Source organism: Gossypium raimondii, chromosome 11 (assembly GCF_025698545.1).
Source record: "Gossypium raimondii isolate GPD5lz chromosome 11, ASM2569854v1, whole genome shotgun sequence".
In the NCBI taxonomy this organism is placed as follows: Eukaryota; Viridiplantae; Streptophyta; class Magnoliopsida; order Malvales; family Malvaceae; genus Gossypium; species Gossypium raimondii.
Genome location: NC_068575.1, coordinates 51,339,407 through 51,360,751, shown reverse-complemented (window position 1 = coordinate 51,360,751; position 21,345 = coordinate 51,339,407). Strand labels below are relative to the sequence as shown.

General features: G+C 35.2%; 4 protein-coding genes across 5 annotated transcripts; 2 read left to right on the top strand and 2 right to left on the bottom strand.

The window, feature by feature from the left end:
• Positions 1-230: 230 nt before the first annotated feature.
• LOC105803161 (auxin-induced protein AUX28) lies at positions 231-2,709 on the top strand. The gene is made up of 5 exons (XM_012635197.2): positions 231-786; positions 1,479-1,696; positions 1,784-1,922; positions 2,119-2,180; positions 2,337-2,709. Exons 1-5 carry the CDS (start codon positions 536-538, stop codon positions 2,372-2,374), a joined length of 708 nt encoding a protein of 235 aa, XP_012490651.1. The 5' UTR covers positions 231-535; the 3' UTR covers positions 2,375-2,709.
• Positions 2,710-3,609: 900 nt separating this feature from the next.
• Positions 3,610-8,467, bottom strand: LOC105803160 (putative uridine kinase C227.14). Of its 2 annotated transcripts, none has more exons than XM_012635195.2 (12): positions 8,147-8,467; positions 7,870-8,003; positions 7,716-7,759; positions 6,832-6,909; positions 6,098-6,290; positions 5,978-6,008; positions 5,840-5,898; positions 5,554-5,627; positions 4,818-4,904; positions 4,120-4,181; positions 3,967-4,004; positions 3,610-3,873 (listed from the first exon to the last, which is right to left on the bottom strand). In XM_012635195.2, exons 1-12 carry the CDS (start codon positions 8,199-8,201, stop codon positions 3,778-3,780), a joined length of 951 nt encoding a protein of 316 aa, XP_012490649.1. In that variant the 5' UTR covers positions 8,202-8,467; the 3' UTR covers positions 3,610-3,777. The 2 variants fall into 2 exon arrangements, with proteins under 2 accessions (XP_012490649.1, XP_012490650.1); XM_012635196.2 differs by having other exon boundaries at positions 3,976-4,004; positions 8,147-8,465.
• A 4,332-nt stretch (positions 8,468-12,799) lies between these two features.
• LOC105803159 (phospholipase A1-Igamma1, chloroplastic) lies at positions 12,800-15,505 on the top strand. The gene is made up of 2 exons (XM_012635194.2): positions 12,800-14,381; positions 15,091-15,505. Exons 1-2 carry the CDS (start codon positions 13,123-13,125, stop codon positions 15,332-15,334), a joined length of 1,503 nt encoding a protein of 500 aa, XP_012490648.1. The 5' UTR covers positions 12,800-13,122; the 3' UTR covers positions 15,335-15,505.
• A 43-nt stretch (positions 15,506-15,548) lies between these two features.
• On the bottom strand, positions 15,549-21,095 carry LOC105803157 (glutathione reductase, chloroplastic). Its single transcript, XM_012635190.2, has 11 exons — positions 20,615-21,095; positions 20,018-20,243; positions 19,631-19,909; positions 19,335-19,511; positions 18,911-18,964; positions 18,656-18,804; positions 17,691-17,754; positions 17,450-17,620; positions 17,233-17,370; positions 16,785-16,871; positions 15,549-15,909 (listed from the first exon to the last, which is right to left on the bottom strand). Exons 1-10 carry the CDS (start codon positions 20,995-20,997, stop codon positions 16,830-16,832), a joined length of 1,683 nt encoding a protein of 560 aa, XP_012490644.1. The 5' UTR covers positions 20,998-21,095; the 3' UTR covers positions 15,549-15,909; positions 16,785-16,829.
• Between the last annotated feature and the right edge of the window lie 250 nt (positions 21,096-21,345).

The window sequence follows — 21,345 nt, the reverse complement described above, 5'->3', positions numbered from 1 at the left end:
GCCCATGTTTCTATTCAACACCTTTTTTTAAGTTTTAATTGCTACAGCAGATCTCATATTCGTGTATGTAAGACTCCATTTCAATATGATTCCTTTTTTTCTCATAACTAACCCTAAATATTACAAATTAGGGAACTAATTAGTTAGCTTAAGAGAATAAGGGTATAAAACAACCTTTTGATTTTACTTGGTGAAATTTTGTATGCTATGAGCTAACGGAACAGCAAGTGAGGAGAATCCAGGTGAGAGGCATTGACACGTGTGATATGGGAGTTGGGTTTAGGAAAAAGTAGAAACCGACAATCCACCGCTCCGTATATTAATACACACTGGAAAGCCCGACACTCTCCTCTTCCGCCATCGTCGCTCTTAGCCTCTTACTCTTTTACTTTATTCCTTGTAATACTCTCTACAATATAACCCCCCCCCAACCCTTTTTTTTCCTTTAATTCAAAGCCACAAAGCCAATTCAAAAGCCACAAAAGCCAAAGCCTAGGTACACAGAAACTACAAAAAAGAAATAGAGAAAGAAGGTATGGAAGTAGGGGTGAAGATGGGGATGAAAGGAGGAGGAGATGAAGTGGGAGGTAAGGAGAAGGAGAAAATGGGGTATGAAGAGACAGAGCTGAGGCTAGGGTTGCCTGGTGATGGTGAGGTTGTAAGGAAGAGAGACTTCTCCCACACTGTTGATTTGAAGCTTAACCTAATTTCCACCTCTCCAACTGATGACAAGGACAAAAATATTGTCCCTTCTCACCTTGATCCTGCTAAGCCTCCACCTGCCAAGTATGTTCTTCCTTTTTCTGCAAATGAAATAGTGTTGTTTGGCTTTTGCTTTGTAGTTTGTATTTCCTGGGAAATATACTTTTAGGATGATTAGGGTTATTGCATGCTTACATAGAGAGAAACAAAAGAGTGTTTTCCCCCACTGTAACTTTTTTAATTAGTTATGTGTATAGTTTCATTGTGAAGTTAGACATTTTATTTTTTCATTTTGAAATGATGAGGTGTGGTGGAGTTCTCATGGAATAGTATGTATTGAATAGAAATATGGAATTCCACTAGCAGTACATTCAACTTTTGCTGAGCAAAACAACTCTTCATTTCTAGCTAGCTTCTATTTCTTGCAAACTATTTAGAGTTGAATGCTGAAAGCATGCAGATCCATATTAAACCTCCAATCTTATAATTTATATACAAATGATATATATAACAAACACAGAGGATTACACCTCCATCTAATATTATTGATGATATATATATAAACTCAAAACCAAAGTTTAATTTCATTCAAAATATACACGTAGAGAAGGTGACCAATATATTAAGGTTTATCTTAATTTTTCATTAATTACTCATCACAGAAATAAAATTTGCCCTCACTATTTTCCTAGCCCCAATTTTGAAACTGAATAGTGATTATAAACAGTTTAATTAATTAAAAATCATGCATATTTAATATATATTATTATATATAGGGCTCAAGTTGTGGGATGGCCACCGGTCCGGTCATTCCGAAAGAACATGTTAGCCACCCAAAAGAGCAGCGCCAGCGAGGACAGTGGTGAGAAGGCCGCCTTTGTGAAGGTTAGCATGGACGGCGCACCCTATCTCCGGAAAGTGGACCTGAGGATGTACAAAACTTACCAACAACTCTCCGATGCTCTTGCTAAAATGTTCAGTTCTTTCACTATTGGTACATATATCATTTTAACCTTGTTTTATTTTTCATGTATATATGCTTTGTATTAATTACTTGTTGTTGGTTTACATAAATATGAAGGAAATTGTGGAAGCCAAGGGTTATTGAAGGATTTCATGAATGAGAGTAAGCTAATGGATCTGCTTAATGGCTCTGATTATGTTCCAACCTATGAAGACAAAGATGGTGATTGGATGCTTGTTGGTGATGTCCCTTGGGAGTATGCTTCTCTCTACCTAATCATCTCTTCAACCACTCTTACTGCTTTGCTTTTACTTAATTTTCAATCATTTTTCCCCAATCAAAAAAACTCTTTTAATGACCGTATGTAATTCACAAAAAATAGATGTTACAGACAATCTTTCATCATTGCCTTTTAAAATCTATTTAACATTACTTTTTTCCCTTTGAATCAGGATGTTTATTGAATCATGTAAGAGGTTGCGCATCATGAAAGGAACCGAAGCAATTGGGCTAGGTTAGTATTTTCTTGAGCACTTCATAGAGATAGAAGAAAACTATTGTAGTTTAAATAAACACCCTTCTCCTAGTTTTGTGTATTTGTTATATAATAAAGAACCTTCCTCAGTTAATTAAAGAGTTATAACCAAATGGACATGTATATTGATTTCAGCACCAAGAGCTATGGAGAAATGCAAGAATAGAAGCTGAAGGTGATAGCTGGCAATAAGGCTGCCAAAATTACCATGATGAAAGCAAAGCCAGCAGCAGATGGATATTGAGCAGGTTGACTTTGTTACTATTATATTATTATTGTTATATGAGAGTGATTTGGTGTTAAACTTAAAAGAAGTATTTGTTACGGACAAAAACAATAATGGATGTTAGTGTATGTGGTGGATCCGGAAAACACTTTGTTATGTTTAGTTGTTACTATTAATCATGACTTGCTTGTTAGAAAATAAATGAATATTAGCACAGTTGTTATAAATAATGTATCTGCTTTTCGTTATTGAAAAAAAATCTGTTGATTTTTTTATTATTTACTTTCCTACTGTTGATTGAGGGTAGGGTTGAGAAATTAAAATTGGGAGGAACTCGCTAAAAAGGAAGGGTATCCAATAGGGTTTAATTTGGTAGTGGGAAGGGGACAACACCATATGGCCATTTACTTACTTTATTCATGTCCATTTCTTAAGGTCAGCTCAGCTGATATATATATGATGAAGATGAAAAAGATTGCTGTCTTTCCCACCCAATGCAAGAAGTAGTTTTTGACGTTTATTGTTTAGCTGGATTTAACAACACAAGTGGGAAAATCAAGTTAGTAGCACAGGGAAGGGGGGGAATGTTTTACGCGAAAACGAAGCTATGGGTAAATTGGAGAGGGACTTTGTAAAGCATTTGACGGTGTGTGAGTCAGGGCTTAAGTCTTGGGAGGAAGTGAAGTGGTGGTCCCTTATGTTGGTTCAATGCATGCATGGGGTCTCAATTTGGCCGTTGTCACGGCTGTTGCTGCATGCCCTTTTCTCTCTCTCTCTAATATTATATATATATATATGAGCTTATGTAATTGACAAGTTGGATCAACTACCCTTTCTCTCTCTTTTAGTATCTTGGATCTGACACATCTGCTGAATTCCATGCATTTCCATTGATGTAAAAGTTATTAACAAAATTCCAACTCCATCGGGAATCCTTGGGAAGAGCCGCATAATATTTCTTTTAATTAACAAATTTATATATAATTATTCCTTTTAGATAGTTCTGGAATTGGATATAATAAGACATACTGTCAAATGACCATTTATTTTCTACATAAATTAGTATCAACATGAGAAAACCTCCATAACGAGGTTTCGTTTTGTCATACATTAATGCCGGAAATTAGAAATAATAAATAAAGCAAAATGGTTAACCACGATCCCTGGTCGGCAATTGTCATATAGTCAGTCAAGTCGTTTTCATTAAACCGAAACAACAGTGAAAGTACATAAAATTTTAATTTCCAACACTGTCCCAAGACACTATTATTGAAGCCATCTTTCCAACTCAAATCATACATTTTCCCCTCATCTCCCATTACTCAAAATGTAATATTTCATCAGGTTTAATTATCTTTGGAAGAAGTCAATAGACTTGATCACCAAGTCAGCATTTTTCTTTGATTTCATTATAAATTCCGCATTGGGTCGGTCATTGTAGTCTATCTGCATAATACAGAAAATAGGTAAAAGGATTAGAAACAAAACTATAATAAACATTACCTACAATTCTAATCTCATTTACAACAACTTTTTCACCTCACTTACCCGCCATTGAGCAACATCAGGGGGCTTTCCTGTTATAGAACAGGGAAACAAAATCAGAACTCTTAAACTCATAATCTTTAATTCTTCTTATATAACTACATATCAGAGATGCCTGCTTAAATTTTAAGCAAAAGGACCTTTTACCTGTTGATATATGCCTTTTTAGAACCCGTTGCATTGCCGTGTCAAGGTCAACATCAATGAACCTTGCACAGAAGAAGATCAACAGAATTCTTTTCATATGCTTGTCCCAACCACAGAAATGTAGTATATTATGTTTTATGAAAATAGCAAGCATGCATGTTAAGCATGAAGCTACTTCTCTTTGGTTTTTTATCAGAAAACGGAAAAAATAGAACACAGATTGTTAAACTAGTTCCCAAGCCAAGGTTGATCTTTGAGATCTGAACCGTATTTGAGGTATATAGACAAGGGAACCAAAAAATGTAATAAAATTTAACATATATATGAAAACCAAATTGAAGGCAGTCAACATTAAAAAGTACTAAGGTAATAAACATATGTTTAATCTGTTAGGTGTTAGTTAATGCATTAGCTTCTTTCTGTTCATGTTGATGTAATTGCCATTGGGTTGGTGAGAGAGCTGCTGACTAGGATAATTGCTAGTGTAGGCTAGACACTTTCTCAACTCTAATTGTTAGTGTTGGCTCGTCCCTTTATAGATATATTAGAGGTTTTGAAATAAAAACAAGTAGACCTCTTTTCCTAGTTTTCTCTCATCTGGAACCGTCACCTTCATCCTCCCTTCTTGCTTTCTGAGTCATTCATGGCTTATCCATCAAAAAGAATAAACTATAAAGTAGGTAGAGGACAATGCTTACCACTTCTCATCAAATATAGATGATACCTCCCTCCAAACCCCTTCATCAGACAATAGATAATTTCCTTCTACTATGACCACTTTATGCCTGCAAAAAGGGAAAAAAAATGTTCTAATTATTCACCAACCACCAACTAAAAACTCAACCTATTGACTATCTACATGCCTGTTACTACATTTGGAAATTAAGCCATTCCCTGTTCCTACATGAAAGATAATCGAAGTGAGCAAAACAGCCAAATACAAAGATCAACTTTCATTGAGAAAAGTGATCTCAGGATATACTCCATTCTCCACATATATTATCCGAGTATGCCATTTTGTGTCAACTCAGCCTGCAATAGTCATTTTGTTTAGCAGTATATTTCCATCTTTTCTCCAATCTCCAATTACTGTTTTTATCCAAAAAAGGCCACAGGTCTAGTCAGATGATTAATCTCACTTCTCATCTAATTATACAATTTAGTATCCCAAAAATTCTCACCAAACAAACAAACAAGAAAAGAAATAACTAACATAAAAACAAACATGTGTTCTTATACACATTTCCAAACCAAGAAGAAAAAATTACAAGGTAGGATATAACATTTGCAGAAGTTGATAGAAAGCATACAATATTAGATAAAAGTTCGCAGCCAGCTACATTCAACTCTAAAATCATAATTTTACTCTGTATCACTTTATCCAACATTAAGGAGTTGCCGATTTGAATAGAATAAATGGCGTGGGTAACTTACTGAAGGCTCACAAAGATATCATCTTCAATAGGATCTCCAATACCATGGGCAAATGATGGTGCATAAACAGAACCCTGAGACATTTATTCTTATTAGAATAAAATCACAATTGTTGCAAGCTTAAAAGAAAATCTCCATCTACATGTATCTCTAATTATCTAAATCTCCAACAATTCATACATCTGGATTTGAAAGAAAAAAAAAAGCCTAAAAAATAACTATATATATGCCTCCATTTCAAGCCAAATCAAATGTTCGTTTTCGTTAAAGGACAATAGCTACCAACCTGTTTCCTTAGACTCTTGAGGCAATTAAGCAGTAGCACAGGGTCAAAAGTCCAAGGAGCTGATTCATCAATCGAAGGATCATCGATTTACTTTCTAACAAACAGGAGTCTGGAGAAATATTAAACAGAAAAGCTAACCTCCCCTTCTTGCATGTGCTTCTTCTGGATTCTAAAATGAAGTTACTATAGTTAGAATCACAAACTTCCAAGAAAAATTCAACTATTACACTTGAAAGTTATAAACAGAGGAAGCTTAACCTCCATTGCATCTAGTTGGGAACGATATAGATGGAATCCATCCATCGGAACAACTATAGCCACATCTGGAGGCACAACTTGAGGATCAGACGTACAAGCCCCTTGGAACCAGAACTTGTTTATGCGCTGTGTAACTTCAGAAGCTAGAGTGCTTTTCCCAGAACCAGGAGGCCCAGCTAAACCGACAATATGCCTGCATGACCTCCAAGTTTTAGATTTTATAAGAAGAGATACAGAAAAGGTTGTAGAGAACTGAGATAAGGAGAAAAGAAACAGCACTTGTCACAGGAATGCCAACCCAACATTCGGTTAAACACTTTTAAATTAGGGTTACGAACCATTTGTGGAAACTCTGTCTTGCAAGGTAGGAGTATCATATGGAAGGGTCATAAAAGCATGAAACGTGTGCATGTACAGCCCCGAAAGAAATTTTACAAGTGAAAAAGTGTAATCTATAGTATCTGAACTACTTTGAGAAACTACCTCTCTGCCTAAATTTTTCTAAATGGTAAAATATATATGCAATTTTTGCCACAAAAAGAATAGACTAGGAGTCCATACTGTAATTGGTATTATCTTTACTTCATTTTGATAAGTAATAGATTTTTAAACACATTATAACAGGAATGCAAGATCCTTCTACTTTAATATAGGCCAAATCAACAAACAGCAATGACCAGTAATTTAGGATAAGAAAGCATAAATATTCCTAGATTCAAGAAAGTGGAACTTACTTTGTATTAGGATTTGATGCTACTGATGATGTAGGAAGAATACGTTCAGCCAAAATATCAAAAACCTCGTCCATAGAACTTCAAAGGAAAGAAGCAAATTTATCATAAATATGGAAAGAAATAAAGGATAAAAAGAACAAGCAAACAAGTAAAACTATTCAAAGACCAGATAGCATACGACCATATTTTGCTCTATAACCAACAATAAGAGGACGTGTAAATTCAGTAACATATTAGCAAAACACTTTCACTGAGGTTCTCCAGCTCTTCATTTCCTTAAAGTAACATGTACAACACATACACGGCAAACATGGGTCTTGACATCTCACCCTCAAAATATATGAAAAATTTGAAAAAATATATATTTGTTCCCAGCACATACCCTCACTTCCAAGTTAAAGTAACAAAACTTTCACACCTATCCGCATTTGGATGAGATGAAAAGAACTAAATAATTTCTAAATTCATCATAATGGTTCAGATACCCCGAGTGTAGCACACTAAACTTATTCAATAAGACAAAATTCTTGTTAGAGAGATTCCACCAAAACCGACGTAAAATAAGCAATGAAGAATAACATGTGGCTTGAGCACCCATAGAAAATTTGATTTGGCAACTGTGTCTGTACATGCTTCTACTTTAAACGTGACAAAAGCACCAAAGAAAGAGCAATAGACTGCGGGTTATGCTAGCCAAGTCTAATATAACCAAATATTGAAGAAAGACATTTTAATCCCAAACAATAACATATATTAACGATACAGCAGAGTGCTATAGCTTCGTTGTGTTGCACCGACAGATGCCATAAACAAATGGAATAAGAATATTACGTAATGATTCCCGCATGTTCATATATTTTTTCAAACGTCTAAAGATACAATACCTGGCCTCTAAAACCGGAATTTCTCTCTTTTGACTACATTTAACCTGCAAAAGAGAACATTAAGCTCAAATTGAAACCATAAGACATTACATTGGAAGAAGGAATGGGAATAAATTTTCTTTTTTTAAAATGAAGCTTTCAGTAAGAATTTAACCTTCACCGAGTTCCCCTTGTGAGCAAGAGAATATGGCCGAGCTAATAAACGCTGTTCAGTTCTTGAATTCAAAGAAATAGACACCAGATGTTGATCCCATGAAGGAAGCTTAACTCTCTTGAACAGCAAAGACTCTGGATAATAATAAACGTACTCGATAAATATGGAGAATAATTTAAAACAATAAAAGGGCAAAATGATCGGAGCAAATTCTAAGATGTAAAAGGATCGTCGAAATTGTAAAAAGTATAAAACAAAGAGAAAAGGAGAGGAAAACCTGTTGAGGGACAGAAGTAGTGTAGTGTAGTAGTGGAAATTGAAGAAATCTCCATAGACGGAACCCCAAAGCAAAGATGGAGAGTGAGAGATGTTAGGGTTTAGAATTCAAAGCCTAGAAAAGATCGATGGGAAAGGAATCTGAAATCAAATGCAAATTGAAACTTAATTTGAATGGGGGTGACCCCAATGGAAACAGTTGAGGAGAACAAAACACGTGGTATTTCGGAGGAAGTTCTGCTGTTGCCTGCGTTGTCTTTTGTTCACTTCAGTTGTCAGACCGAGTAGGTTTGCTTGCAAAAACCGATCCCAACCAATATGTTTGGACGGCTTAAATTAAAAAAACTAATGGAATCAAAATCTTTTCTTTATTTAATTTATAATTAATTTTATTTTTATATATAAAAATAAATATTTCATATTTAAAATAGTAAAAAGAAATAAAATATTATATAAAATTATTACTTTTTAGAAATATTTAAAATAAATTATAATTTAGTTACTCTAAAATAGCGCATTCATATTTTTATTAATTTAAATTTTTTGTCAATTTAATTACACTATTTAAGATATTTGTTAAAATTGGCCATTCTGTTAAAATTTTCGTTAATTCACTAATAAACTACTGACGTAACACATTAGTTCATTAAGTGATTGAGACATGATATTTTTTGACTTTTAACTAAAGCTAGCTAGCTTTATGCGCACATTTTCTATTCATTTAAAAGTGATTTGACAATTAATATAAATTTAATGATTAAAAGATGAGAAAATTTAAATGGAAAGTTAAAATAAATTTTTTATAAAGTTAAAGAGCCAAAAAATTAACATACCTGATTAAAAATCATAAAATAAAATTATTTTATCAAAATAAATCTAAAAATCCAAAACCACAAATTAATATAAAAAAAGCTTTGAAAAAGGAAGTAAAATTTTTCCAAACACCATTATCGTTTTTATAAACTTTTTAACAATGTTTCCTAAAGATTCAGCGAATTAAGTAGTCACATGTGTCGGTTGCAATAAAATTAATGTTGGTATTAAAAGTCTAAATGGCACACTCCTTTCGTAGTACATGCGCGTGACATTTCAAATCTGTGTCATGAGTACTTCTCACCAGCGACCTCATCAACATTTACATGAACACTTTATACGATTGCCTGCAAAAGGATAAAAGAAAAAACTGAGTAAGAGAAATTTCAGAGGGATAGGGATTGTTATAGGCTTTACCTCGTTCCACTTGGCTTGCTTAATCCCCAATGACAAGAATAGTACCGTACAGCTACACTATCCTAACTCATCATCATACAAACTAAATAGTGACACTCGCCAAAGCTCTCTGCATGTAAACAACCTTGTGTGAAACCTCTCCAATTGCCTTTTTTCCACAACCTTACATCTACATTTTTTAATTCCGATTTAATGGCTTGAGGCTTGAGGTTATGTTTTTGTCATTAAAATAATTTAAAATTTTAATAAAATATAAATCACAGTTGGTTTATTATATGCATCAACCACGTTGAATCTTATTTTCCTCATAATCGTCCTATCATTATCGATCTTTGACAATTAAGTCCAAGTCATTATGTACGCTTAGTTATTTAGTATATTGTTGGAGTGGAAAGAATATTAGATTGGTTAGAATAGATGAAAATTGAAAAATATAGTTAATTGGTAAAAATAAAAAATTTTGGATAAAATGGGTAAAAAGTTTGTTTTAGATTTTCTTTCCAGCTATGAGATTTACTCTTTTTTTTGTTTAATATCTTAATTTTATATTAAATTTTTTATTAAAGTGACTTTAAATTTTAAACAAGGAAAAGAAAAAGGTGTTGGTGATATTTAAAAGTGATTATAAATTTTATAGTGATATATAGTTGCGTTAAATTTAATAATGTGTATATACTGCAACTTGCAAGAAGTTATATACATCTATATTTATATTACTCTTTATGTACTTGTTTACATATATCTATAGTTAGCTTATACATAATCTATTTTATAAGTACGGGCTAATGTCACGGGGCTAGACCTTTCGTCTCGCAAACCGTGCAGCCTTAGGCGATCTGTTTGCTCCAAACTCGCCTAAGTCAGCCTTTACGCCCAAAAGTGAGGATTCTTTAGAACTCCTCCAAGGCACCAATTTGTATAGCGAAAGCGATTGTGCCAAAAGAAGCTACAAAAGAACAACAAAAGGAGCGCTCGCAAAGTGTTTGAGTAAATGCTCTCAATTCTTATTCACAAAGAATAATGAAACAATTCAGGAGTGAGTACAAATGAGGGGGAGGCTCTCTATTTATAGTTGAGCTCCCCCAAAACCGACGGTCAAGATATATTTACATCGACGGATGAGATTTAACCATATCCCTTAATTTTAGGGATTTACAAGATAAGTCTTATCAAATCTAATCTAATCTTTACAAGATATGATTCCCTCTATCTTCTAAGATTAGTTACCATATTAGCCTAAGTTACCATCTCTTCGCTATCGGGCCAACTAGGCTTCAATCTGACAGGCTTCTCAAATATCTCTTTGAATCGGGCCAGTTCTCGTAGGCCAAATGATTCCCATCTAAGCAATAGACCCCCATTGGATGCATTTGGTGCGATGGTCACGGGCTTTGAACTGCGGCCCGTGACACTAGAAGCACCCAGAAAAAAAAAAAAAAAAACACTACTCATTGATTGTATTAGCCTTATTCTAGAATCCTTAATGGTAGGTAGAATTTGTATATAAAATTTAGAGTATATTTGTACTGTAGGGAGTAATTGAATAAAAATTTAATTATTAGAGTAATAATTATACTTTGTTATAATTACAAAAAATTGTAATTCTTTAGATGTGTTTTAATGACAAAGTTTAATTATATTGTAATTCTCTATGTCATGTTTGATGGTACATATCGTAATTATATAGTTGATTCGGGCAAGACTAAAAATTTTACTTGAGGCTCGGCCCATTTAAAAAGCAGGTCTTATTTTCTTTTTCAAGTTCACTTTTTGAACCTTTTTTATTCAAATCTTCTCACTTTAATTTGTAGTTAATATAGGCAAAGAATTGCTGAGTCTGCAAGAATTGGACTTGGCCTGGATTGGGCCACATAATATCTGTACCCGGTGAGCCCTTGGGATCTGTTAGAATCAAGTTGTGCTCTTAGTTTTGATAATGGTTCTTGGATGGGTAAATTTCCGTATAAAAATTTGGTTTTGTTGTGGCATGATTGGCCACTCGGGATTAGATTGTCAATTTATTAAAATATGGTAGCCCAATACGTAAAGTAAAATTGATCTTATTTCTATAACTTCCAACCTTTTATGTAACTAAAATTAATGGTGAGCATCTATCTTACTTCAATTGCACTAAAAACAATTAATTATGACTTAAAAAACATTTTTTGTTATTCACATTTAAAATATGTTTTTGAATATTTTATAAATCTTTGAAATGCTACAAGTTTCTTAGAATATTTTGAAAATATTTGATCATTAACTAATTATTAAACATTATCAATCAAAACTAATAAATCTATTATGTAGGTGACAAGGGTAAAACATAGGGGGCAAGCGATATCAAATAATTTAAGTCCTTTTCTAGTCAAAATTTTTGTGCATTTCAATCCCTTTCAATTAATACTACCTGTATTGGTGCATACTAACTCGTGCTGTTTGGTATAAGATTTTAATATTTTAAACCAAATTTTAATATATGTCTTAAGTATTTTTATATATTTAATAAGTTTTTGTAAAATAAGAATTACAACATAGCCCTAATATTTAACATAAATAATATTCACACGAATAAACAAACCATCGTGCACTGGCGGAGCCAGGGGTTAGTAGGGACCCCTTAAAATGTAAAATTTTTCATTTAGGCCCTTTATGATTTATAAAATTTTAAATTAGTAATGATAAAATTACACATTGGCCCCATAATAATAAAAATTTGATTTAATCCTTTAAAAATTATAAAGATATAGATTATCAAGATGGTGAAATTGTGTTTTCACTATCGTAAAAAGTGGTGCTATTAATTCCGACTCTCTAAAAATAATTTTTTGACTCCGTCACTGCCACCGTGATGTTTGATTTCACTGTTTTTCACAATTGCATACAAAAGAAGATTGAGTAATTTAAAAAAAATATATTTAAAAATTGAAAATGTCATATCGTTTTGTGAAGCAAAGTTTGGAATTCCTTGAACTAACCTCTAGGAATTGTCAAATTTATTGCTTTAATATTGTCGAAAGTAATATATTTATTAGAAACATACTTTACATAATTAAAAAAAAACCCCAAGAAATTATAATTAAGAATTAATTGGATTAGAAGTTAGTTAGAAAATTGTGGAAGCAAGTGAGGTTTTGTACTTAGTAATAATTGTGGTTCACTTTGACTTCTTATCATGCTTCAATTACTTAAAAATAAAATTAAAATTAGATTTATTTAAAGACTGTTTGCTTAAAAATAATATTAAAGGTAAACTCAGTTAAACAAGTGGGATTTGAACTTAAATTATTTCTGATTAAGATGGCGTTGGATTGTGTCACGAATTTAATTCAATTAAAAATTAAATTAAATCATTTGAAAATATTTTAATTTTTTTTATTTAAAAAACTGATGTTCATTAACTGCTTTAAACCTAAAACAAACTTTGAAGTTTAATTGTCATGGATGAGGCCAATTCCCGTACGAAGATTTACGCGTTGGGGCGGTTCCTGGAAGGGGGTTCCGTCCTTGACTAAATGAAAAATTTTCCTGAAAGGGAGTTCCGTCCTTTCTCAAAGAATATACAAATATAGAAATGGTTGAAGGTATCACATGATATCTTTATTTCCATGAAACTTGATGATGCCCAGAACTTTCTTGAAACCTAAAACTAGTTAAAGTTCACCAACACCATTCACCAAAATAGTTAAAGTTCACCTCTATCCTACATATTAAAACCTCCCCCGTTTCATCCAAAGCTTGCTACTTTCAATGGCCATTTCTCTATCCAAAACCTTTCTTTCCATTACTCATCAGGTTTTTCCGTCTGAAAAATGCCGTCCGGTGTCGTTTTCAGGCCGGGAACCTCAGCTTCAACGTGCTACAAGTATGGGATTTGCCACAAGGTCGCTTAGGGTGCCTAGGGTTTCGTCTAAAACAAGCGGCTCCTTGTCCTCTTCCATCGACGAACTCGACAAGGAAACACGAGAAGAAAGACGAGTGGCGGATGTATGGAGAGAAATCCATGGCGTGGATGACTGGGTTGGGATGTTAGATCCAATGGACCATCTTCTACGGTCGGAGCTGATTCGATATGGCGAGATGGCACAAGCCTGTTACGATGCTTTCGATTACGACCCATTTTCCAAATACTGTGGAAGTTGCAGGTTCACGCCCCGTCAGTTCTTTGACTCCCTAGCCATGGCGGACCATGGTTACGCGGTCTCCAGGTACATCTTCGCAACATCCAACATTAACCTTCCCAATTTCTTCAAGAAATCTCGGTGGCCCAAAGTGTGGAGCAAGAGTGCGAATTGGATAGGCTACGTCGCTGTTTCCAACGACGAAATATCCAAACGCTTAGGCCGTCGCGACATCATCGTCGCTTGGAGGGGAACCGTGACCCGCCCGGAGTGGATTGCGGATTTAATGGATTTCCTCAAACCCATTTCTTCGAACAAAATCCCATGCCCCGATTCAACAGTAAAAGTAGAATCAGGCTTCCTCGATCTCTACACCGACAAAGATGTGAATTGCCGCTTCTGCAAGTTCTCAGCGAGGGAACAAATTTTAACCGAAGTGAAAAGGTTACTCGAAATCTACCAGCTTGAAGAGCTAAGCTTAACAATAACTGGTCACAGTTTAGGCAGTGCCTTGGCAATTCTCAGCGCATATGATATTGTGGAAACGGGTCTAAATGTGCTGCAAGATAGCAGAGCTGTGCCAGTGAGCGTGTTCTCCTTTTCGGGTCCTAGGGTAGGTAACGTGAGGTTCAAGGAACGGATGGAAGTGCTGGGAGTTAAAGTGTTGAGGGTGGTGAATGTGCATGACATAGTCCCTAAATCCCCAGGATTGTTCTTCAACGAAAACGTGTCGCCATTGTTGATGAAGATGGCTGAGAGGTTGCCCTGGAGTTTCTCTCATGTCGGAGTTGAACTGTCTTTGGATCATAAAAACTCGCCATTTCTAAAAGAGACGGGCGACCTCAGTTGCGCACATAATTTGGAAGCTCTTTTGCATTTACTTGACGGGTTAGTTTCTTATGCTTAAGCCATAGTTGAATATGCACGTGTTACTTAGTGGTCCTGCACTGCAGGTTTTACGCTTTTAGGTTTTCTTTTAACCTCGTCACCTAACAAGTTATTGGTCATTTTCCAGGATTTGAAAACAAAACAACAAACTCATCTAGAAATTGAGTGCACCCCTCGTTTTCACAGTAACTATAATTGAAATGAATTCCGTTTTAAGCTTTTATTACCTGCAGGAGCCGTTTTCCCCTAAACTATGATTGAATTGAGTTCCCATTTCATAATGAATAATTGTGCTGCAAGCATCGTATGCTCAGTATTTTAAGCACTAGACTATTATCTTATAATCCCAACCTTAAATTGACTGGGACCACATTTGCAATAAATAATCACACAAATATCTATCAGTGATGGTAGTATTATTATATAATAAGCTTGGACGATAGTCTACAGAACCAACCCTTTTTTTTTATATACTTCAAGAATTCAGATGCCTTTTTAGTTCTTAAGCCATCTCTTTGACCCAATATAATTAATTTGTTTCTGATTTGAATAATATACCTGACCTGAAAGATAAACTACCAATGTGAATGATTTTAACAGGTTTTCTTCACTCGTAATAAAACATAAGCAGAAAGGACTAAAATTAATTAAGACCATTAATTTTTATTAAACATTAGCTGCTTCAATTTAATGCTTAATTGGTTTGCAGGTACCATGGAAAAGGCCATAGATTTGTGCTGGCAAGTGGAAGGGACCCTGCTTTGGTGAACAAGGCCTCTGACTTTTTGAAAGATCATTATTTGGTTCCACCATATTGGAGGCAATATGAGAACAAGGGGATGGTAAGGAACGAGGATGGGCGTTGGATGCAGCCTGAACGGCCGAAACTCGACGACCACCCTGAAGATACACACCGATATCTCAAGCAATTAGGCTTGGCATCTCATCATTAGAAAAATAAAATAAAATCTTCTAATTAAAAAGAGAAAAAAAGGGGCAATTTTTTGCCGATAGAATTGGAGGTTTGCCATTTGGCTCACCACTTTTGTACCGACATAATTTATGTAGGAACAAACAGAGATCCGGTTTTGGAAATTGGACAGTGTTGTTGTCTTTTGTGTTCACACCCATACACAGGTCAGGAATAGGAAACAAATAGAAAACTAGTTAATTAACTCCGGAGCATTCATTCTTATTGGAAACTAAAGATTTTGTCAGTTAAGCAACAAATTAACACTGTTTATTTTAACATCAATGATCCAAAAACATTTTGGACCAAATATAGGCAACGGCTATAGTTTACATGTGATCGATCTAACAGCATTTTTTACAGTAAAATGTGAACTGATCGAAGAAGATGCAAATAATTTTACTTTCTTACTACCATGATGTGTAAGAAGTTGGAATTATGATGTATGGCATGGCATGCATGTTTGACTCGGATGCAAAGGGGAAACTTCGTGTCAGAACGATTTTTTCCACCAACCAGCTTGTTTGCATCGTAATGGAGGTTACAATCAGCATCAACCTGTCATTGCCAAAGAATATCTTTTGTATTAGTACCAAGATCAGAGATCAAATGCTGTTTATCGTACTTCTAAAATCTAGCAAAAAGCATAGGTCAAACTCAAACAAGGGAGAGGGCTTAAATGTCAATGCCATCTTTCATGAAACAAAACAGAATCTCTCTTTCATTCTTGTATATTAGTATTGTTCTCCATCCAACCTATGTACAAATATAAATAATTGAGGGTTGTTCAACATGGTTCTCAAATTGCATATAAAGAATCTAAATAATATCAAAGAAAACAAAAGAGTATTACTATGTCACACAACAATTTCAAAGCAAAATCACTGCTATCAAAAGTCACATTTTGAAGCTTGCAGTTCATCAGTTTCACCCAAAGGACATCTTTGATCCATGTGATAATATCATTCATCACGAGCTAAAATCAAAGATCCATAGACTATATACACAAAATAGACAACCACCAGTAGCTCAATCAGCCAAATTGCTCAAGATGATTTAACAACATGAAGGGTTGACTTAAGAGGTAAAAACCCAGAGAGGGAATAGGGCAAGAACTGTGCTTAAAACAATAACAGGACAGTAACTTGATTTTACGTTTGCCAACTAATTTAAATGGTCAAGCTTCTTTTGCATACGCAGAAAATATTTAGCATCACAACCAAACATTGTCTCTAAGAAGCTAATAAAACAATTTCTCCTATGAATCCCCAAGAAAGAGTCAACATATCCAGCAAAGACCTCAGTAATCATCTACGGTTGTTAATATTCTTAGTCCTTTTCATATTTGCCTCAAGTTAGAGAGGAATAACTAGAATTCAAAGCAATCAATCATTTTGCACAATTCATAAGGACAGCAGATCAATTGTTTGCACCTTGAAAGGAACTCCAACAAAACGCGACCTATTCAATTACTCTAGCTAAACCCCTGCTGCAGTTTTTGCCTCATGACCCATGTTTCCCTGTGTGACATTAAAAGGTGTAATGACAATTAGGAATAACATTATTCATAGCATTAATGAAAATAGATTATTAGTAAGTAATCAAAATGCATCAACACACGGAATTGCAAAAATATAAACTCAAAAGCAAAATAGGGAAGACAGCAGCGTGGAAATCAATCAGTTATCAGGATATTTTTAACTTGGTCAGTATCTGCAAGGAAATTAGGCAACCATTGTTGAAAAATAATCTCTTGTAAAGGCATTGCCAAGTACCCAGTAATCATTATTAACTCCAGTGATTTTCAGTTATAAGATTAGAGAAAATTAAACATATTAGACTGCAAGTATCAATGCATAAGACTGAAAAACTATGATAAACCTGAGACTCGGAGCTCTGTCGTATTTTCCTAGTAGGAGTCCTCATTGTGACAAACTCCTCAGCTGATGTTGGATGAATACCCACGGTGGCATCAAAGTCTACTTTAGTCAAGCCAGCTTTGACAGCAACTGCAAATCCCTGGAAACAACTGCACACATCAGAAAAAGAAACCACAAGCCTGGAGATGGAAAGCACCAACTTAGGTAAAGGCTTGAACCTGCGCAATTTCAGCTGAATCTTCTCCACACATGTGCAAACCAATAACTTTGTTTGTCTTTGCACAGACTATAAGTTTCATGAATATCCGATCAGGAAGCCCTGAAAGAGTGGCCTTCAACGGCCTGAAGTTTGCTGTGTAGACATCGATATCACCATATTCTTTTATAGCCTGTAAAATTCTAAAATATTTGAGTAAATATCACTTTCAGCTGTTGCATATAAGTCAAATAGTTCCTAACCTGTTCTTCAGTAAGACCAACTTGTCCAATAGGTGGCTGGGAAAAGACGGCCGAGGGTACAGCCCTATACCAAAATGCATAGGAAGAAAAGTCAAAAAGCAATTGAATACAAAATGAAATCCACTTTGTACCCAAAATCACCAAAACAACAAATCAACGACAAAGAAGACACTGTATAAATTGTCCGCAGGATGGTCATTAAGTCAAAATGCATTATTTTATTTGAATATGACTCACCATATTACTTGCAAGTATACATCCATGGATCAAATATTAATCACTAATAAGTGTCACTCGACAACAAGCAAATGTGGAATATGGGCTTCCTTCACTATATCTTTACTTGGGCATTTCCGAGGCACCAATAAATGAATACCACATGGCACGGAGTTAAGGTTATACTATTTATTATTTCCATTCTTATTTCTCGTGATTTTTTTGGAAGATATCTCAAACCCAATATTCAATCCTTTAAAGCACTCCCAATCCAACTCCCCCCCCCCCCCCAATCATCAACAAGTAACCAAATAAACCAGCAGTACAAAAGAGGATAGAACATGTGGAGTGGGGAGACAGAGTTATCATATAATTGGGTGGAATTTAAAAGTTTTGGAAAAGGAACATCAAAAAATTAGAAAAAGAAGCCTAAAATGTGTGCATGAACAACAAGTGAGATAAGGAAGACAGAGTCCTGGAAGAAGTTCGTTGAAAAGAAAATAATGAAAAGTAAAATAATGAAACTTGGGACATATTTTAAACCATAATATGGCACATAGCATCCATCTAAGAGTACAGTGGAAATAGCTAGATGGTAATTTGGAACTAGAAATTGTTTTCCAGCAGGAAGGTGGATAAACTGCCTCAACCAATATGTACTGGAGGCAAAAAAAGAGCCATAAGCCCTTTCCAATTTCACCTAATCCTTTAAACTTGTTCAACCAATGAAGCTCTAGTGAGTAGATTACCTATAATCAGGTTTCGTTGGTTCATTCTGAAACAGTGTTTTTGCTAATGCTGCTCCTTCCATCAAAGCAACAGGTGTCAAATTTATTCTATCTGTGACATCCCCTACAGCCCAAATGGAAGGTACTGTAGTACGCGAGTATTCATCAACCTAAAGAAACAATAAGGCATGACCATATACAAATTAAACGAGATAGTACCAGAAAAGAAAATAGAGAAATGAAGCACAATAAACTCCGAGGTGAGAAGTGCATTACCTCTATTGCTCCGTTCTTGTTAATTTTCACCCCTACAGACTCCAACCCTAAGTTCTGCAATGTAGTATGAGTTAATGTTAAAGCAATACAAATTTCGCCTACTATATTTTAATTTACATAAAAAACTGAAGTTGCAACTACAAAGGAGAGAATCAACATCCTCTACATAAAAAAAAAGCGTCCTAGTTCCTTAAGTCACAATGAGAAGGGAATCACGAAAAGCAGGAAGTTTGATTACATTTGAAGATGGCAGTTACAATACAGAACTTTCAAAGTTTCTCCTTTCTCTTTTTCTTTTTTATATCCTGTTTTTGTGGTGGAATACTAGTAAATTCAATCATGTTTGGTTTGGTAGCCTTTTGATGGCATTTTGTTACCAAAAAGCTATTTACCAAAGAGAATTGAGTCACAATTTATTCCAAACCTTTGTATTAGGCCTCCGACCAGTTGCAAACATTATATGTGAAAAGCCTTCAGTTGTTCCTTTGTTGGTCTTCAGGGACAGTGAACCATCAGCTGACTTAACAATTGCCTGAGGTGACTCCTCTGTATGAAATTGAATTCCCCGTAGAGCCATTTGTTCTCCAACAAAATCCCTGATCTATAAAGTAGAGCACATTCTTTTACCAACAATAACATAATTTCTAAAACAAGTATCATGCAAATTACTATAACAAGATAATAAAAAGTAAAGCAGTTATCAGTTGCAGAATTCTTCACCTCTTCATCGAACCCTCGTAAAACTTTCTTCTGACGTATAAATACATGAACCTCACTTGTCAGTCCATTGAAAATGCCAGCAAATTCCAAAGCTATATATCCCCCACCTACTATAGCAACTTTCTCTGGTTTTGAGGGCAAATCAAGGGCCGCATCAGAATCTATTGCATACTCACTTCCTGGAATATCAGGAATAAATGGACGTCCACCAACTGAAATCAGTATATGCCTTGCAGTGTAAAGCTTTCCATCTACATCAACAGTGTGTGGATCCACAATCTGCATGATATTTCATCAAAATGGATTCACAATCAACAACCATTAAAAACACAAACGCATTTAAACATATCATAAGGAGACTATGTGGAGAGAGGATTGATCATCTACCTTTCCACGGCCTTCGATTAATGTGACACCCGCTTTGTTGAGAATGTTCTTGTAAATACCCGTAAGACGCTGTAACTCGGCATTTTTATTAGCCATCAGGGTGCTCCAATCATGCTTTGGTTCCGTGTCATATTTCCATCCAAAACCATTACTCTCATCAAATTCATGAGAATATTTTGATGCGTAAACCATTAGTTTCTTTGGTACACATCCTCTAAGAACGCATCTGCAATCATACTCGCATTGTTTTTGTTACAACTTGAAGTAAACACAGACAAAAAACAGTACTTGCTATACTGGTGAAAATCAATTTATGTAGGCTTTGTTGAATTCACTTTAGCCTTTGGGTTCGCAAAAGCTTTGGTCAAGCAAGTTAACCATAACTTAGAACTTCGAGTAAAAAAAAGGAAAGGAAAAAGCCTCAGAACCCAAAAGGCAAAATTGAAGAAACACACGCAATCCCGGTTTATACAATTCAGTGTGCAATAAACTACAAAAATTCTAACTTGAAAAAAAAAACATCTTTACACACAGATTGATAAATTACAGATATACATATTTCAATAAAAATATATATATTTATATCTGGAGACTTACGTCCCGCCAACGCCGCCGGTGGTCTCAGAAGAAATAGTCGAAAACGGAAGCTCACAAACAGCAACAGAAGCACCAAAATTGGCAGCGAAACGGGAAGCACGAACACCACCACTACCGGCGCCTATAGTAAAGAGGTCGAAATCGTAGTGGCGAAGCGGCTCAGCGCCATTCTCGGATTCGGCACGAACGGCAAAGAGGCGGCGGGGGTGGAACCGAGGGGTGGGGTGGTGGTGGTGGAGGTGGAAGCGAGAGAGGAAGGGAGAAAGATGGAAAGAAAAAGAAGAAAGGGTCTTGGGGATAGGGAGGGAAAGGGGAAGATTTCTGCAAAGGGTTTGGAAAGTTGGGGAAGAGAGTTTAGGAGCAGTAAAAGACGTGGTGGCCATATGTTTTATGTTTCGTTTGGTGAAAGGAGTGTTGGGGTTTGAGAGCAAATATTGGAATGGCGGATATGATGGTGGGTGGGGGGGTGAGGTCAGTGCCTATCAAATATCTACTGGTGGAGATGGTCTCTTTGCAATTGCACGTGTGGCCTGCGGCTTTTGATTTTTTCTTTCTATATATTCCCTCACTATTACTAATAATAATATTATTTTCTTAATTTGTGGGCTCTTTTTTTCTATAACAAATAATTAATATTAAAATTGTTTTTTAAAAATCTTGAGGCCAAAAGTTGTAAATATGCAGCACAAAAACAAACACCAAAGCTTTCTCATATTTCCAGCAGTTGGCAG

Bases quoted from the DNA above. Each gene is read 5' to 3' on its own strand.
- LOC105803161 (XM_012635197.2), top strand. From the start codon at position 536: ATGGAAGTAGGGGTGAAGATGGGGATGAAAGGAGGAGGAGATGAAGTG. The intron at 787-1,478 runs GTATGTTCTTCC...TATTATATATAG, and splicing joins GCTAAGCCTCCACCTGCCAA to GGCTCAAGTTGTGGGATGGC. The intron at 1,697-1,783 runs GTACATATATCA...ATAAATATGAAG, and splicing joins GTTCAGTTCTTTCACTATTG to GAAATTGTGGAAGCCAAGGG.
- LOC105803160 (XM_012635195.2), bottom strand. From the start codon at position 8,201: ATGGAGATTTCTTCAATTTCCACTACTACACTACACTACTTCTGTCCC. The intron at 8,004-8,146 runs GTTTTCCTCTCC...ATTATTATCCAG, and splicing joins CTACTTCTGTCCCTCAACAG to AGTCTTTGCTGTTCAAGAGA. The intron at 5,628-5,839 runs GTTGGTAGCTAT...TAAATGTCTCAG, and splicing joins TCAAGAGTCTAAGGAAACAG to GGTTCTGTTTATGCACCATC.
- LOC105803159 (XM_012635194.2), top strand. From the start codon at position 13,123: ATGGCCATTTCTCTATCCAAAACCTTTCTTTCCATTACTCATCAGGTT. The intron at 14,382-15,090 runs GTTAGTTTCTTA...ATTGGTTTGCAG, and splicing joins CTTTTGCATTTACTTGACGG to GTACCATGGAAAAGGCCATA.
- LOC105803157 (XM_012635190.2), bottom strand. From the start codon at position 20,997: ATGGCCACCACGTCTTTTACTGCTCCTAAACTCTCTTCCCCAACTTTC. The intron at 19,512-19,630 runs GTGAAGAATTCT...TCTACTTTATAG, and splicing joins TACGAGGGTTCGATGAAGAG to ATCAGGGATTTTGTTGGAGA. The intron at 16,872-17,232 runs GTTTATCATAGT...AATGTCACACAG, and splicing joins GACAGAGCTCCGAGTCTCAG to GGAAACATGGGTCATGAGGC.